At 33.8% G+C, this 18,870-nt stretch overlaps 1 protein-coding gene and 1 long non-coding RNA gene across 4 annotated transcripts; one reads left to right on the top strand and one right to left on the bottom strand.

The window, feature by feature from the left end:
- Positions 1 to 1,610: 1,610 nt before the first annotated feature.
- Positions 1,611 to 5,536, top strand: LOC109153535 (cyclin-dependent kinase inhibitor 3-like). Its single transcript, XM_019301396.1, has 3 exons — positions 1,611 to 2,327; positions 4,688 to 4,891; positions 4,977 to 5,536. Exons 1-3 carry the CDS (start codon positions 1,807 to 1,809, stop codon positions 5,044 to 5,046), a joined length of 795 nt encoding a protein of 264 aa, XP_019156941.1. The 5' UTR covers positions 1,611 to 1,806; the 3' UTR covers positions 5,047 to 5,536.
- Positions 5,537 to 13,962: 8,426 nt separating this feature from the next.
- On the bottom strand, positions 13,963 to 17,391 carry LOC109153538. Of its 3 annotated transcripts, none has more exons than XR_002049533.1 (8): positions 17,098 to 17,391; positions 16,618 to 16,802; positions 16,198 to 16,299; positions 15,593 to 15,675; positions 15,131 to 15,286; positions 14,891 to 15,037; positions 14,685 to 14,756; positions 13,963 to 14,338 (listed from the first exon to the last, which is right to left on the bottom strand). It is a non-coding gene; the product is annotated as an uncharacterized LOC109153538 (long non-coding RNA). The 3 variants fall into 3 exon arrangements; XR_002049532.1 differs by having other exon boundaries at positions 16,618 to 16,824; XR_002049534.1 differs by having other exon boundaries at positions 13,963 to 14,596; positions 16,618 to 16,824.
- Between the last annotated feature and the right edge of the window lie 1,479 nt (positions 17,392 to 18,870).

The raw sequence follows: 18,870 nt of genomic DNA on the forward strand, positions 1-18,870 counted from the left end.
ATATCTCTTTTTAATTTTTTTTAATGAATAATTCTTTAAAATAAAAACATTATAGACATCTAATTCTAAATTAATTAAATACATATGTATTATTTTTTGTTGTAGCTATTAATTCATTTATAATAATTAAATAAGAGTAATAAAGTGGCGTACAAACTTTTCATCAACAATAATGAAATTATTAATTTTTTTTTAAATTTCTATTCGTTGTTGTGACACATTGTTTTGATAGTTTGTTAATGACATTTGCTACCATGGTTGTCAATTGATAATAAATAATTCAAAATATATGGTCACAATAGATATTATTATAATGATATATTAAAAATTAAATTAACTTACAAATTTCTTTAGAAGTTTTAATGCATTGATAATATTTTGATGTGTAAACTTATTCAATTTGAGCCAGTGGATGTCAACATTGTCAATTCTTTGTAAAATGATGTATCGTTTTAGAGTCCATGTGTAATTGTATTTATGATCAACCACTTTGTAGTTAGGTCGCGCAGGTCTGACAATGATGTAGGAACAATTTTGTCTGATAAAAAAAATAATAGTATAATATTTGTAAAGTAATGTACAATTGTACCATTATAAAAATACATACAAAAAATATTAATACCATAATAACTTAAATCATTCTAATAATGCAAAAACATAATTGAAATATTAAGTTTTGTTTTAAATAATCAAAAGAAGATTAATTTAACGAAAAAAAAACTTATAATCTTTGATGCTCAACTTTGAATGCTATGTATTTAGTCGGGACAAAAGTTTATGTTAAATATTATATTATATATATATTTTAATACGTTTTAACATATTCGTAGTATATGTTTAACAATTATGCCAACTTTAATTGGGAAGAGGTTCGAACCTAGACCTTTTTATAGAAATTAATGAGTAAGTTAAGAATAATAAATAGTTAACGAAATATTTCGTTACTAAAATTTATAGTAACGGAATTCAGAGTTATTTATGGGAAGAAAATAATATAACAGAGGTAAATAAAAAAATTATTAAATAATACTAAAATTAAAATAATAACAATTATGCCAACTTTAATTGGATGATGTTCGAACCTAGACCTTTTTATAGAAATTAATGAGTAAGTTAAGAATAATAAATAGTTAACGAAATATTCCGTTACTAAAATTTATAATAACGGAATTCAGAGTTATTTATGGGAAGAAAATAATATAATAGAGGGTAAATAAAAAAATTATTAAATAATACTAAAATTAAAATAATATGAACCATTTATTTTAAGAAATAATTACACCGATATTTCTTTTTTGTCCCAAGACCTAACATTATAGGCTCTTATTAGATTTGTAGATGTAGATATAATGATTAAATTTGTGAAATTTTGTGTGTATTTGAATATCAAAAGTTAAATACACACAATAGTCAATATAACATTTATTGAAATTAATTTACGTAAATGCAAAGGAATTCAAAATTATTTGAAATTACCTTTATAATCGAATAATTAAAAGAGAAATTTTAAGTCGGATAAATGTAGTGGAAAAAAAAAGAAAATGGAAAAGAAAAACTCCCTGTCCCCACCCCTGGTTTTTCCTCTCTTCACCCTTTTCCCCCTTCAAAAAGTGCAATCGTCTTTCTCTCTCTCTCTCTCTGCTAAACCCTCTCTCTCCCCGTCGTCTTCTCTCTAAACAGAGCAACGAACAACTGAAACCTTGAACCCATCTCTCTCACTTGCTCTCCCTCTAGATTGTATTTCTCTTTACAGGAGTCCATGAAAAGTGCTTAGCGAAGCGGACTGAAGAGTTTTAGAGAGAGAGAATGGGTAAGTATATGAGGAAGTCAAAAACCGCGAGCGAAGTGGCTCTGCTGGATATCAGCCACACACAATCCTCTCTTGGCGTCCGTACCCGGGCCAAAACCCTAGCCCTCCAGCGCTTGCAGCGATCAACCGTGGCCGCGCCTGGCGCTACCTCTTCCGGTTGCGGTGATTGTGGGTCCTACATGCAGCTTCGCAGCCGGCGGCTGCAGAAACCCCCAATTGGTTCCCAGCCGCGCAGGCACAAGCCCGCCCCCAAAGATTCGAACCCTAGCCTGAAGGCGAACCAAAACCAGAACAAGAGTTCGAGAGCCAGTTCGAAGCTGAGACAGGTGTCCTCTGCCAATTCGCGCTCGGTGAATAAGGGGGACGAATGTTTGGATGACGAGAAAAAGGAAGATAACATTTTGCAGGAGAGTAACGTTGGTGTCGAGAAAACTGAGAACAATGTCAACAACGGAGACGATATCGCTGTTGAAGGGTCATTCGGCGAGAATTTGCCGGATTTTGAAGGTAGAGAGAGGTGGGTTTCTCGGATATTTTGTTTTAATTTTTTTTTTCTCTTTCAAATTCTAAAGCTGCGCTATTTGGTTTTGCGCATTATTTGAAGCGGATTTTTCTAGGTTTGGAGTCTTTTTCCCCTTTAAAAATCGGAAAGTTTATTGGGAACTTTATGTGGTTTTTTGTTTCTTAAAATCTTCCTTTATAAATTCCTAGCCTAGGTTCTTCGTTTCCATTTTGCTGTTTTTTTTTTTTTTTTTGAAATGTGGAATTTTGTTGTTTGCCCTCTTAATTTACCTACTTGTTCTTTCTAGAAAATCTAAATCGAAATATCAAAATTTGGGTTTCTCTCGATCTTAGCTATATAAGTCTATATTGATTTCTTTAATTTTTTTTCCAAGAATTGTTATGATTATTAGTAAGTTGGGAGAGAGAAGGAAAACCAAATTCATTTCTCTATGTTTCCTTTTTCTTAACAGTTTGAGTTTTTAAGCAAAAAAGAAATGGATTTGATATTCCTATAGAAAACTAATTTTGTGTTTTTTTTTTTTTTTTTTTTTTTTTCTTGAGTTTGGTGCTTTCTTTCGTGGTAGAAGTCACTTTCTACACAGCCTTTTTCATCTTATTATTCCTCTTTTTCCTTTGGGCACTGCACAATTGCTGCATAAATATATGCAAAAGTAATATGTTTGGTCTAGGAAGGTTAGTGTCTAGGGGCACAGAAATGGTACAATAACTAGCTATTCGTTTTCTTTTAAATTGTACCTTTTGTCTTGCAATCTTTAGGAATTATATGGGATTGATTTTCATTGAAAGCTGTGATTATTGCAGCTTTTGTAGTAGGGAATATAACTGACTAGTGTAAACTTCTGAAGGAGATGCATCAATGTGCTTCTTTTATTGCTAGAGAATGGCAGATGATAACATTTTGTGCTTTGAGCATTTTTTTAATCAGTGTGAAAATCTGAAGGAGATACATCTACTACATGTTTTCTCATTTTTTGGCGGATGGTATCAGATCTTGTACTTTGAGCATTAAGAATTGAATCTTTACACTCTAATATTCAGTTACCATATGAAAGTATCAATCATGATCTCTGCTGTTTCTCCATCCTTTGAGAACTCTTAAACTGTGCAATTCCCTTTTGCATTTATAAAGAGGTAAATGTTCAGCAAGTCTGTCTCCATTCTTTTCTCTCCTTTGGTTTAGCCCTTTATTTTCTCCTACTATGCTTAGTTTCCTCTAATTATTTTTCTTCCTTCTGTTCGTAATAGCTCAGTATATTGGAGATATTTTCCTCCTCCCATATCCAGTGTCATGTTCTTGTTTCTCTTGGGGGCATTCTCCTTTTTTTTTTTTTTTTTTTTTTTCATAGTTTGGAATGTGAAAAAAGAGATGAAAAGAATTTTGTGATTGGAACTTTTAGAACATAATTTAGTAATGTGCTGCTTGTGCATTATGTTTTTGGGTTTGACGAGGTAAACCCCGCCTTGTGACCCTAGCTGGCGAAGGACCACAAGGAGGTAAATCAACCTAGTTTGCCCATAGCTGACCAACTCAAACCAAGAGAGCTGGGATTTGAACTCATGACCTTGTGGTTAAAAGTTTGTATCCTTAGCTATCTTGGCTGGGGTTACCCCTTGCTTGTGCATTATTTGATCCACACATTGTTGATTATATGTTTTTTTAAAGTTTTAAGGTGTGATTACCTACACTGCATAGATTTTTGTTCTGTTGTAGTAGGTTGAATATGGTGAATGGCTATTAATCGATTGGATGTACAGTAGGGATTGTTTTACTCTCTGCACTTGTTATTGTGGAAAGTGCTATAGACTGGTAATTAATAGTTTGGGGCTTGATACATTTTGTAGCAGGAAAGGTAATTTGGTGAAAGCTAATTGTTTAGTATTACTTTACTTACCCAACAAAAGTACACTAAAAAGACTGTCATATTGGACACCACATACCAGTTTGGTGAAACACAGTACATCTGGTCTACATGTTGTGGTGCAGAAAATTCTCTGTATTTACCCAATATATAACGCATGCATATTGCTATCTTAGCCTAGATCATGTACTATTGAAACAACTGAATATGTGTGCTTTTTGTGGGGGTGAGTGGAGAGTATCATTTATGTTTGGATAAATGGCATGAAAATTGTACAGAAGGAACTAAATAAATTCCTTTTTTAATAAAATGAGCTAAAATTGTTGCTACTAAGCTTCTATATATGATGATATAAAACATGGTTTGCAAGTAACTTCAATTGCAATGATGCATAAAGGCTTGCTTGCTATGTATTCTCACGGTAGGGTCTCAATATGCCCTTGAATTGTAATAAACGGATGATGCTAATGCATTTTACTTGGCCTTTTTGCAGGACCACTAGGGAGAGCACACCTATCAGTTTGATAAGGGATCCAGATGCCATTCCAACCCCTGGTTCCAGTACAAGGCGTACCAGCACAAATCAAGCCCACCGCAGAATTCAAAATTCACCGGAAGGACACATCCCAACAATTCATGAAATGAATGAATTCTTTTCAGGCGCAGAAGAGCAGCAGCAGAGAGAGTTCATTGAAAAGTAGGAGTTTAGTTCACCACATACATTATGCTATTTTTTTTTTTTAAATTTTGAAACAAGCAATAATACAGCCCTTGCATTGCAGGTACAACTATGATCCAGTGAATGACAGGCCACTTCCTGGACGGTTTCAATGGCAAAAAATAGATCCTTAAGTGCTCCCTACATTAGGAGTCTTCCTGCATTTTCTTGTTCCAACTCAGAGGCGGCTTAGGAGACGTGGGTTAACTCCAGGTGGTTTTAATTTTAAATGGTAACAGTAAGTAATTGTGATTTATCGAATCACCCTTTTACATGTAAGAACCAACCCTAGTTGGGCAGCTAGTTTAGATTGTAGACTAATGATCTGTAACATAACAGGGCTCGAAACTGACAAAACAAAATAGCAGGCGATCCTTTGTCTAACAGATCATGAATGGGGAAAGGGGAAAGTGGGTGAATTGTAGAGAGAGATAGTGTTAGAGGTAGGTTTTGGGGTCGGTCGGTACATTAGTACAGAAGTTAACTAATCTTGTTTCTGTATTTCATATTTTAGTGTAATTCCTCCTTCTCCTCCTCCCCTTTTTCTGTTTTAATGAAATTACTACTGTTCATACATTTGTACCCATGGAAATCAGGAATAAATGACGTCATTTTCTCTCTGGATTTGTCTGTGGAAATGTATGGTTAGATTTTGGCTTGTTTCTCTAGTATGTGAGACAGGGCGGGCACCTTTCATCAACCCAATTTGCTGCTGCCCTTCACTGTAGGGTGAGGCCATGTTTTAGCTTCTTCTGAAAATGGCTGTTAGTGGTGGGGTTCCTCTGCTTGTTTGGTGGCCTGGCTTGGAAGAATCTTGCTGCACTCAACTATTTATCTGCCTCTCTGTACCTTACTATTTTTTATGGGACCATATTTTATATTGTTGATTTCATAATTTTTGTTCAGGTACGATAACTGCTACAAAGGGGAACACTTTTACAAGGGTGAATGAATATTATGACAATCAAGACAAATTTTGATCAGATATACTTTCATAACTTCAAATCAAAACCTTAAATTAAATGGGGAACCAGAATTTTCAATTAATATAACAAAATATATTTGGCAAAATTACATTACAATTTTGTCCTTTGATTGTTTTTAAGTTACAAATTTAGATTCAGCTATTTGGTTTGATAGTGATGATTTCTAAATCTCATTTCTTAAATTTTATTATTTCTTGATGTGACGGGCATTGATAAGTTATTATTATTATTATTATTTTTTTTTATGTGTCTTAAAGCAAGTGTTTATATCAAGATTTTAAATTTGGAATAAGGGTCAAATAGGCCATCGAACTGCACTCAATAATGCAATTAGGCCACCGAACTTCAAAAAGCTACAATTGGGTCCCTGAACTAACAAATTCTATTCAATTAGTCTAATTTGTAGGTTTCCAAGTTGTTAGCAGGTTACCTCTTTTCAAAAAAAAAAATTAATTATTATTTAAAATAATTATTTAATATTAATAATTAAAATTTAAAAAAAAAAAAAAAAAAAAAAAAAAAAAAAAAAAAACAGAGATTGACACGCCGGAGACGAAGAAGGTTTCTTCGTCTCCGGCCATGGAGACGGAGAAATCTTCTTCGTCTCTGGCTGGAGACGAAGATATTCTTCGTCTCCAGCCAGAGACGAAGAATATCTTCGTCTCCATGGCCGGAGACGAAAAATATCTTCGTCTCCATGGCCGGAGACGAAGAGACTCTTCGTCTCCGGCCATGGAGACGAAGAGTTTCTTCGTCTCCGGCAATGGAGACGGAGTTAACTTCTTCGTCTATGGCCGGAGACGAAGGAACCTTCTTCGTCTCCGGCCAGAGACGAAGAAATTAACTCCGTCTCCATGGCCGGAGACGAAGAAGGTTTCTTCGTCTCCGGCAGACGGTATCTTTTTTTTTTTTTTTTTTTTTTTTTTTTTTTTTAAATTTTAAATAAGTATTTTAAATAATAATTTTTTAAAAATATTATAAATTAGGGGTGACCTTCTAATAACCTCCAAAACCTACAAATTGGACTAATTGAATAGAATTAGTTAGTTCAGGGAGCTAATTGTTGCTTTTTAAAGTTCGATGGCCTAATTGCATTATTAGGTGCAGTTCGATGGCCTATTTGACCCTTATTCCTTTAAATTTTGTGTGTGGGAGTAAAAAACAGTAGTTATATCGTGAACTGCGGTGCCAATGCACCGTGGTCAAAACGGCGCCGTTTCTTTACTTAAAGAAACGGCGTGCTGTTACTGTCAACGGAACGCGTATATTTTGGTGTGTTAATTATCAACTGACATTACAATGTATCTAAATTAACACTACAATGTATCTAAACAGACACTGCTTCACGTATTATTTCATATATTATCAAATGAAACTGTAGTTATATCAAAATGATACTGTAGTTGTAGTGAAATGAAACTGCAATTAACATTTACATATTTGAATGTATATTGTGCAATGAAGCTATAGTTATATTGAAATTATTATCATGTAGTTGTGTTTTAATGAAACTATACTGTATATAAAATAAAATTAAATAATATTTTCACATATTTAAGTGTATAAATATCGAATGAAACTGTAGTTATATTGAAATGAAATTATAATTGTGCTGAACTAAAACTGCAGTGTATACAAAATGAAACTGAATAACAAAGTTACTTTTTGCTGAACGGCGCGAAACGGGTGCCGTTTCTTTTCATTAAACAAAACGACGTCGTTTTGAAACTCGGTACATAATCGATTATGCACCGCGATGCACAATATAATTTGCGAGAGTACATGTAATATTTTCCCGTCCAAAGTAACATAGTGAGATTCCAAAATTGTAATGGGGTGCAAAGAATTAAGCAATTGGTGGGTTTACCGACAAAGCTAGGCGTGGGGTGGGTGGTACTTATGATTTCATCATTCTTTAATTGCATCATTAAAAAGTTGAGGAATTTTCAAGTCCCAATAGGTCATTTCAATTATATTGGCTTTGCTTACAATACAATTCAACATATAGAAAGGAAAAATATCAGCACTTACACCTCATAGATTCTCTCAGTCTCAAGTGGGCATTCATTTGTTTGTTAACCAAATGCCAATTGCCCAAATGCTCCTTCATTCTTGTTGCATAAAACCAAGTAAGTTTGCCTTTTTTTTACTGTCCAACAACCAACATGTGTGCTCTGTCAAGTGAATTTTTTTTAAAAATTTACTAATCACGAAAATTCTTCATTTTTTTAAACTGAAAAACGTTATGGCTTTATATTTGAAAAAAAATATATACAATGGAGAAAAGAAAAGAAAGAAAGAATTGAAGGAGTATTACTATTTCAATCTGTTCTGTTTGGAGAAAGAAAATGAAAAAAATAGTGGCCAATCAACATATGCCACATAAATAGAAATTTAAAATAATAATAATAATAATAATAATAATAATAATAATAATAATAATAATAATAATAATAATAATAATAATAATATTATTATTATTATTATTATTATTATTATTATTATTATTATTGTAATTTTAAAACGATTGGTATGAGTAATTGTTTCAATAACACTAAAATTTAACAACTCCCTTTTTTTATAGTATTTTTTTTTTTTTTTTTGAATGCCCCTTTTTTTATAGTATAAATGCATTGATTTCGCATCATTGTGCCTTCAAGTGCAGAATTTTGACTTTCGAGTGCACATTTTTGTGTCTTCAAGTGCATGATTATGGGCAGTGTTTATTATGTCTTGTGTCTTTTTTTACAATAATGTATAACTAAATTCCTAATGAAATTTGTGTAATTTAAAAATGATTTGTATAGGTAATTGCTTCAAAAACACTTAAATTGAATAACTCCCGTTTTTTTTTTGGGTAGCATAATTGCATTGATTTTGCATCTTTGTTCCTTCAAGTGCAGAATTTTGAACTTTAAATGCACATTTTTATGTCTTCAAGTGCACATTTTTACGTCTTCAAGTGCATGATTATGGACAATGTTTATTATGTCTTTTTTCTTCTTTGCAATAATGTATAACTAAATTCCTAATGAAATTTTTGTAATTTTACAAATGATTTGTATGGTTAATTGCTTAAATAACACTTAAATTCAATAATTCATTTTTTTGATAGCATAATTGCTTTGATTTCACATCTTTGTGCCTTTAAGTGCATAAATTTAACATTGAGTGCACATTTTTGTGCCTTCAAGTGCATGATTAAGGGCAGTGTTTATTATGTCTTGTGTCTTTTTTTGCAATAATATATAACAAAATTTCTAATGAAATTTGTGTAATTTACAAATGATTTGTATGGGTAATTACTTCAATAACACTTAAATTGAATAACTCCTTTTTCTTTGGGTAGCATAATTGCATTGAATTTCACATCTTTGTGCCTTCAAGTGCAGAATTTTGACCTTCGAGTACATATTTTTGTGCCTTTAGGTGCACAATTTTGTGCCTTCGAGTGGTTATGGGCAATGTTTATTATGTCTTTTGTCTTCTTTGCAATAATGTATGTATAACTAAATTCCTATTGACATTTGTGTAATTCAAAAATGATTTGTATGGGTAATTGCTTCAATAACACTTAAATTGAATAACTTCCTTTTTTGACAGCATAGTCATTTCAATTTCGCATCTTTGTGCCTTCATGTGCAGAATTCTGGCCTCCAAGTGCATATTTTTATTGCTTCAAGTGCACAGTTTTGTATAGAATTTATTTTTAAAGAATCATTAATCGTATTCCTCTGTATTTTTGCACCGGAAGCCCTCTTCGCACCTGATATATATATATATATATATATATATATATATATATATATATAAGGGATCGGGTGTGAAGCTTCTCCTGGGTGAAATGTGCGAATTAATCACAACCTTTGATCTTGTCAAAATCAATAGCCTAGAATGAAGAACAATTAAAAAAACACGGTGGCATTATGGTCATTTTGCGTAAAGTCATAGCTTAAGTTGCATAAGTTTAAAGGTTAAGGTGCGTAATTTCAAAGGTTATGGTGCGTATGTGTAAAGCTTAAGGTGCATAAGTTCGAAGCTTAAGGTGCGTAAGTTTATAGCTTTAGGTGCGTAAGTTTATAGCTTTAGGTGCCTAAGTTTAAAGGTTAAGGTGCGTAAATTTACAGCTTAAGGTGCGTAAGTTTATAGCTTAAGGTGCGTATGAAGACAAGAGCCGGCTAAAGGAGATGGTGCAATCCGTATGACTGAAGTGACGAAAATCAAAAGAAAAAAACTGGCGCAAAAAACTAGGAAAAAATTTGAGAAACGAAAATGTCCTTGCCTAATGTAGGGTTTCACTTGAAAATGTAATCAGAAGAACCAAAAGTATCTAAAATATGATAGTCTAGGTTGTTAAATGACAAAAATGATTGTTTTGGACTAAATTTGGAATTGACACCAAAGACAAGAGGCCTCTGTCGGAATTATGTCATTAGGGAAAAAAATAAATAGACGAAAATACCCCTTGTCTAAAATAGGGATTCACATGAAAATTGGTCAGAAGGACTAAAAGTGTCCAAAATATGATAGTGTAGGGTATTAAATAGCAAAAATGATAGTGTGGGACTAAATTTGAAATTGCAACTAAATACAACGAAACTCCGCTGAAATTAACAATATATATATATATATATATATATATATATATATATATATAGGGAAGGGATCAGGTGCATTTGAGGCTTCCCGTGCGGTTGTGTGGGTGGACGCACATTGAGCATTAATCTGACGCACTTAAAGTGCACAACACACGCACATTAAGCACACTAACAAAACACCTTCAGAACACAACCTCACGCATGTTAAGCACAAGCCTCATGCATGTTAAGCACAAGTCTCACGCATGTTAAGCACAAGCCTCACTTATGTTAAACACAAAAACACACGCACCTTAAGTTTTAAAAACAACTCACATTAGGTACACACTCACGCACAGTAAGTACAAAACTCACGCACCTAAAGCACACGACTCACGCACATTAAGCACAAAACTCAAGCACATTAATCATAAAACTCAAGCACATTAATCATAAAACTCATGCACTTTAAAGTTTCAACAACTTACATTAAGTACACATTCACGCACATTAAGCACAAAACTCACGCACATTACGCACAAGACTCACGCATATTAAGTACAAAACTCACGCACATTAAACATTACACACTCAAGCACATTAAGCACACATCTCACACACATTAAGCAAAAGACTCACGCACATTAAGTACAAAACTCGCGTACATTAATCACCCGCACAACCACACGGGACACACTTAAATGCACCTGAACCTGAACACACACACACACATATAGGGTCAGGTTCCTATGAGAACAGGTTTTCCTGTACGGTCAGTGCGGCATACACCATTAGGTATGCATAAATACACCACATAGTGTTAGAAAATACACCATTATGTGTGGTGTATTTTTTTTTGTGTGGTGCATATTTTGACATTTCATTCTGGTGTATTCTTGAACACTGTATGATGTATTTATGCATACCTAATGGTGTATGCAGCACTGACCGCACGGGAAGACCTATTCCCACAAAAAACCAATATATATATATATATATATATATATATATATATATATATATATATATATACACACACACACACACACACACACACACACACACACACACACACACACGGACCCGGCGAGAGCGATGAAACAAACTCATACGCCCGAAAGATATTGAAACACTTAAGTAAGTTGTACTCTGACGTTGCAATCTCATTCATGTAGCACAACTTCAACTTCTTTGAGCTGAGTAGTGTTACCTTTGGTAAGGCCATATCTCGTCACTCCTTGCCCCACTGGTCACTCCATGTGTCGCATGACATAAACCCCACAATCAACCTTGTTCATCCCATCACACCAACTCTTCTGAATGCGCTTCAGTACCAAGAACGCACACATCGTAGACCTCCCAGGATGAATTGTTTTAAAGAATTCCAAAAGCATGTCTAACTGCAACAAATGTCAATAGCCCCCCTAATGAAACCCAACCAAAATAGAACCCGCAAAGACAGTAACGTATAACTCATGGAAAAAAGGAAATCATACCAAATCTTCCAAACAATTCCCATATTTCAACTTTTTGTCAGGCTGAAGAGTCAAATTATCAATTATTTCATACCGGAATTTAGGAAAATCAATGGACAACAGGAAGTAATGGCCCTGATGTAGCACGGGGAACATAAATTGCATAAACGCAACGGTGCACCAATTGAAAAAAAAAAACAAAATGATTAAAAAAAACATCCCAAGACATAAAGAAATTATCCCATGCCACCTGTGTGCACACTAGACAAACAGAGTGTGCATAGCTGTCAAATAGCTAGCAGATTGAAAGCAAACAAGTACAAAAACATAAATACCAAGTCAACCTTAGTAGTGTAGTGGTACGACGACATCTCAAAGTCACTCTGCAGCCTATCCTTGAACATAGCAATACGCTTATCACGATTAACAGAGGTATCCACCACAGTATGAAGCTTCAAAGGGAAACAAAATTAGAACAATAAAAAAAAAAACATAAAGATGGCAAAAACCTTTAGGCCGTGAAAAGATGTAGACACAAACCATGGAATGAGTAGATGCAAAAAAAAACGAGATGGGGCAGAAGGGGTCTTAACCCGCTCACGACAATTTAGGAGACATGTCCACGCATCTACAACAGCAACCTCAACCAAAGACCCGGGTGCCAATGACAACAAGTCTGCCCACCGCGCACCCCTACCACCAACATCAACCAAAATTTGTTCCCTAAAACGAAAAAAATAGAAGAACACAAAAAAATCAACCAACCATACGAAACACGAAATGAGTACCACAAATGCATTCAAGAACTAACATGCTTCCCTCAGCTGCACGCAACAACAAAAAAATAAAATAAAATAAATGCCACAATTTATTCACATGGGCGCACATAGCAACTACATCCTCTATTATAATAAAGCAGAACCTTTTTAGAAAATAAAAATAGGAATAAATTTCCCACCCAAACAAAACGTTGCCGTTTAATTAGGAAGAGAAGAGAAGAGATTCACAGTCAGTATTATTTATTATTCATTTAATATGGTAATGGTTCATATTTCCAAAATTAATTCAAAATCAACTCAAATCTGATTAATATGGAAGTACTATTCAGCCGCTTGGCATTTCCCATAAACAATTTCAATGTCCAGAGAACGATTGGCATTACCAAGGTAAAGGTTAACGATTGGTATATATCAAAGTGTTTAACCTACTTATAAATACACCACTTTGTTTCAAATACAAACTCTTCGACTATAATATAATTCAACATCAGAATTGCAATCATCTACCGGAATACAACAATGGTTCGACTAAAACTGCACAAGAACTCAGTTTTAATGTATTGCCTCTACATGCTTGGGCGTGAAATCTCACCATAGAATACAGGAGTGCAGAAAGTCCGAGTTCTCCATACATACCAGATACCCAGAACGGAAAGATCAATCAAATGTAAAGAAGTCATACTCCATGACTCAGAGGTATGTTTTCATTTTTGACACTACACCAAATCAGGCATTTAGCGGCGGTTATAAACCGCCACTAGTATGTTTAGCAGCGGTTATACAACCGTGTTTAAATAGTGTATCGCGAAGCATTTAGCTGCGATTTTCTACAACCGCGGGAATTCATGGAAAAATTATTTAGCGACGGTTTTGAATGCATTTAGCGGCGGTTGCGTAACCGCCGCTAAATAAATCTATTTATTTCGTTTGCTTTTAGCGGCGGTTTCATAACCGCCGCTAAATAAATCTATTTATTTTGGTTTGCTTTTAGCGGCGGTTTTGAAACTGCCGCTAAATAAATTTATTTATTTTAGTTTGCTTTTAGCGGCGGTTTTGTAACTGTCGCTAAATAAATCTATTTATTTGTATCCTTAAATTTTAGTGGCAGTTATTAAGTGTCGCTAAATGTTTTATAATTACATTATTATATTTTTATAATAATTATTTAATTATATTTCTTCAAAAATCTTTATATTCAAATGCGTATAATCACAAATAAACTCTATATACACATTTAATTGAAAAGAAAATCAATTGTAACTAATATTTGTCAAATAATAACATTCAATAGTATAGTATTAAAAGAAGTTGCTTCATCAGCTTAGACAATTCAAAACACAATTCTTCAAATACACGAAGATGAGCAGATGCAGGAAGCATGGCATAGAGGTACTGTTGTTCACTCTCTCTAGGTCTTGAACATTGGTGGTTCTTAAAGCTGAACACATATAGGAGCAACAGTGACATGATCAACTTTTATTCCAGTAGTTTTTTTCCCAGAAGGAACTTTCAATGAAGCAAGGTTTCCATCTTCTCCCAAGGGAACTGCATGCAAATTCACCATCAATGGAATGAAAAATTCTTCCCCCAAGACATAAAAGTCCTCAACCTGCAATGTTTAGATGTTAGACACTACACAATGAACATCTCAAACATCCCCATTCCATTAGGGAGGATTCATAATTGATTGAATAAAGAACAAAGATAATGGGTAATCATTTTTGCCAGCAACATTGATGAAAGCAAAACCAACTCCACCATCAATAGAGATGCTTTTAACCAAAGATAACAAAGTTTCCAATGAAACGCTTGTGCTAGATGACCTTAATGTATCTTCTAGAACCCTAAGCCTTAATTGATATTTTTCCTAGGGAAAATAGTAAAGTGCAATTTAAACTAGGACATAAATAGGAAATTGAGTTTAAACTCAGATATTAAATTGGGTGAAGCAATACTTTCAACTGGGCTTCTGATTTTGCAGTTCGTTCAAAAATTGCTAGCTTATCTCATAATTGTTGCATCTCCCCCTGTGACATTAGAAGATGTGGCCACCACAACCCAGTTAAACATAACAATCAAAATGCATTAAATTCATTAATCAAGATAGAATCACAATTAGAACATCAAGCTAATCAAGGGCTGTGATCGACAACTAATATACCTGCAAAAACCTTCTCTCTTCAAGCCACGGTTTTACAGGCATTACTTTGTCATTAGAATCTTTCCACTCATTAGCAACCACTGTGGCCACCCTATTTGCAGTAACCTTCGCATGTGCCAGCCCCCGGTTAAGAGTTTTTCTCTCTTCCTGGGAACAGATTAAACAGAACATATTTTAAGATACATGGTACTCTTGACTTATCAGGCATGATGTATAATGGAATTATTTTTTGCACATTACATTCATCTCTTGAACTTTGCGTTGGTAATCCCGAACAGCATTAGCTGCTGCACCACCAGCAAGAACAGCCTCTTCAAGCTCACACACAGTTTGGGTAAGCTTTTCAACTTCTGCAACCTTTTGGCGATGCATTTTATCCAATATTTTGTTCTCTTCCTGAAGTATTTTGGGATTAAATTACAAATTTAAAAACTAGACCAGAAAAAAAAACACTAATTAAGAAAGCAAACCAACACAGAAAAATACTTTGAGAGATTAATGTTATGTTTAAACTGACTGTCATGATGCCATCACCAGACTTTGTATAAAGAAGTCCGGCAACCTTAATAGAATCATTTCGTCAGTTGTGAAACCTTCAAGAATTAAATAATTAATGCTTGCACCTTATTATTTAAAGCAACAATCATTGGTTAGTAGGAAAGATGAACCACAATAAAATTGACAGAGAAAATAGGTCAAAACCTTTGCATCAGAGCATTCTGGCACGGAAACCGTTAGGCATTGAGTTTGATGTACAATTTCAGTTAACTGCCAAGGTTTGGTACCTGAAAATTTTCAACAAAACCCATTAACATAGCAAGAAAGTGCACAGATAAATAAAGGGTTAGTGAGTCTTTAATAGGTACTAACGAATAGTTTATCCAGATAAAATTATCATATCACCATTGTTGACACAAATCCAACTTTATAATAATGTAATCAATGTTAATTAGTTATTAAAATATGTTATAAAGTTTATTTACTTTAACTAATAATTATTAAAATATGTTATTAAGTTTATCTTGAATAGATTTTTTAAAGTTAAAAAAAAATGTTCAATTTTTTTTGAGAATAGCTCAAATTTAAGACTAAATACATTAATCTCTCAACCACCTGAAAATGGTTTCAAACAAATATTTCAATAAGAGCACAAATTATGCCTTAGGTCACACAGAAAAATAAATAAATAAATAAATAACCACCAAGAGCATAATAAAGGATTATATAATCATAGGCCAGCAGAGCATCATAATGAAAAAAAATTGGGTAGATGAAAATAAAATCAACTAAAAACACTTGGAAAGGACCTGCTCATAAATGCAAAATGTTCTTGAAGAAGCTATCTGCTCTACATAGACGCAATCATCTGATAATGAACAAGAAAACCATTGACACCCAATTGCAGGAGCCTGCAAGAGTGCAAGACATGAATCATTACAAGGCAGAATAGATCCACAATTAGCACTTTCCAAGTTCCATATAAACTTGTTAGTCATCACTACAAGCAGCAGCAAGTTAAATCCTCTAATTGACAAACATACTATAAATTCATTTGTCAATACTCAGCTAAATAAATATACAAAACAGGACCAAGACAAGGACCACAGGGACACTTATAGACTCTGAACCTGAAGTTCAAAAGACAAACTGGATGATTTCTTAACAATAATATATGCAATGCCGCAATGGTTGATCACTATATATATCATATTTGTGCATAATTTTACCTAAGGAAAGTTAATTCCACAGCTGATCCTGAGCTTTGAAGAAGGAAATGCAGCAACAAAAGTGTCATTTTTCCACACATGAAAAGGTTCATTAACATAAGGTGCCAACTTATCACAGCTTTTGCCACCAGAATCAGCAGCAACCTTCAACCCAACTTCTTCTATTGCATTTACCCATTCCCTTGCTAACCCATCAAAAATAGGAACCTGTCTAAGTTAGTTTCAAAATGTTAATGTATTGGTACTAAACTGAAGCAAGTTTCACATAGGCCAGCATAATTAACGAAAACTGACGAAACTATTAACCAATAGTCAAAATATTTAGTGACGAAACAAGTTTACACAAAATGCAGTCAAAGTTCAACTTGGAATCGATGGTGAAAAATATCAAGTTATCAACCTAGCAGAAGATTTTTCAAAATAGGCTACAAATAGCAGATTCGAAGGCTAACTCAATTGCAAAATGAATCATATCATAACCTAGTAGAAGATTTTGCAGAAACTGCTCTTCCCAACTTCGGCTGCGACGAACAAGAAATCGAACTCCGGCGGCGACGAACAAGAATTCGAACTCCAGTGGCGACGAACACGTAATCGAACTCCGTCGGCTACGAACAAATGAATTGAATGAACGATTCAGCGATTGTTGCTTCCTCGTGTTTTAGAAATCACTAGGGATTGTGGAAGAATTGGGAAAAATTGAAATTTGAGAGAAAAGACTGAATAATGGGAGACGGGTTTTTGGCGACTATTCTTTTGGAGAGAAACGATCGGTTGAACTATTGAAGAGTGTTGTGGAAAACAGGAAGGGTTAATTTTTAAACACTTATAAATTTTAATTTGAGTTTTAGCGACGGTCATATAACCGCCGCTAAAATACGTATTAAATTAATGTATAATGCCTTTCGTACCATTATTTTTTTAAGTTTTAGTATAAGATTTAGAGGCGGTTTTATAACTGTTGCGAAATATTCATTTAGCGGCGGTTATATATATAACCACCGTTAAATATATGTCGCTAAAAAAGCTGTTTGTTGTAGTGTGAGATGTTTTCCAGAATACTAAAAGCACATGATATTTTTTTTTTTTCAGAATGCTGACAACATGCTTAGAAATAAAAACAGCTTCTTCACCAATACTTTTTTATAAACAGGGAACTACTTAGATTGGATTTGCAGGTTCTTTTCCAATAAAAACAACTACTATTATATTACTATAATTTTTATTTGCAGGTCAATTGAATTTGGAGTTTATATTTCATAGTTTACACCTTTAGGATGTAGTTGATTGCAGGGGTGGTTGAGAGTTGAGACAGATTGAAGGAGTAGATAGTTATTTAGTAGTTTGTAGACTATTTTAGTTGAACATTGCTGTCATTGTATTTTGGTGTGTATAGACTAATAGTTTTTAGTTTGTAGTTTTTGTTCTGATACATTTTTTTACTTTTATTTGAGTATGGTGACTACTGGGTTCCCCGTCGCAGTAACAAAAAATTTTGTGAAAAGGATGGATTATATTAAAAGTTTGTGTGGTTGATGGGAATGGGGATGCACCCTTTTTACTGTGGGATAGGGAAAGTTGTGAATTATGGGGGATGACAGTTGCCTAGCTTAAGGCACCCTTTATAAGTTTTGTTCCATTGATGGAGTAATCTCAATTTTCTATCATAAATGAATACTAACATCTTTTTCATATTTTAGGAGATTAAAAAAAATCCTAAAGAGAGAGGTTTTGGTAAGGCTTGGATTAGTAGGGATTTTTATTAGGTGATGAGCAGAAAGACATGTTTTGAATGATTAGGGTAACAAGCATGTTAGTGGAGCTAACACTGATGCATTAATAAGATGTCTGCTGGATGAGTTCTCCTCAACAGAGAGCTCAAGGAACAAGACACTTCTAACGTTGCGAAGAAGGTTGATGAAGTTGATTGATTAAAACAGACAAAATGCGGCAAGAGGAAACATATAGGTAAAAATAAAGGTTGAGTTTTGAGCATACATGACACAAATGGCCATCGTTCTAATTATGTCGATTCTTCAAAATATATCAATCTTAAATTCAATAATAAAGGAATTCATTGTTATTGAAAGGAAATTATGGCCTCCCAAGTTCTAACTACAATCTAAGCAAAATTTTTAACATGTTTGGTTTGAGAATTAGACCAAAAGTGAAATAACAATTCTTAAGAAAGTAAATATTAACTTTTTTAGCTAAATTATTGTATATAAATGTAATGCGTTGTACCTGTATTTT

This window comes from Ipomoea nil, unplaced genomic scaffold (assembly GCF_001879475.1).
Source record: "Ipomoea nil cultivar Tokyo-kokei standard unplaced genomic scaffold, Asagao_1.1 scaffold2494, whole genome shotgun sequence".
In the NCBI taxonomy this organism is placed as follows: domain Eukaryota; kingdom Viridiplantae; phylum Streptophyta; class Magnoliopsida; order Solanales; family Convolvulaceae; genus Ipomoea; species Ipomoea nil.

What these genes read in the sequence shown, in the direction of transcription:
- LOC109153535 (XM_019301396.1), top strand. Translation starts at nt 1,807, where the DNA reads ATGGGTAAGTATATGAGGAAGTCAAAAACCGCGAGCGAAGTGGCTCTG. An exon ending in GATTTTGAAGGTAGAGAGAG is followed by an intron (nt 2,328 to 4,687) that starts GTGGGTTTCTCG and finishes GCCTTTTTGCAG; the next exon opens with GACCACTAGGGAGAGCACAC. An exon ending in CAGAGAGAGTTCATTGAAAA is followed by an intron (nt 4,892 to 4,976) that starts GTAGGAGTTTAG and finishes CTTGCATTGCAG; the next exon opens with GTACAACTATGATCCAGTGA.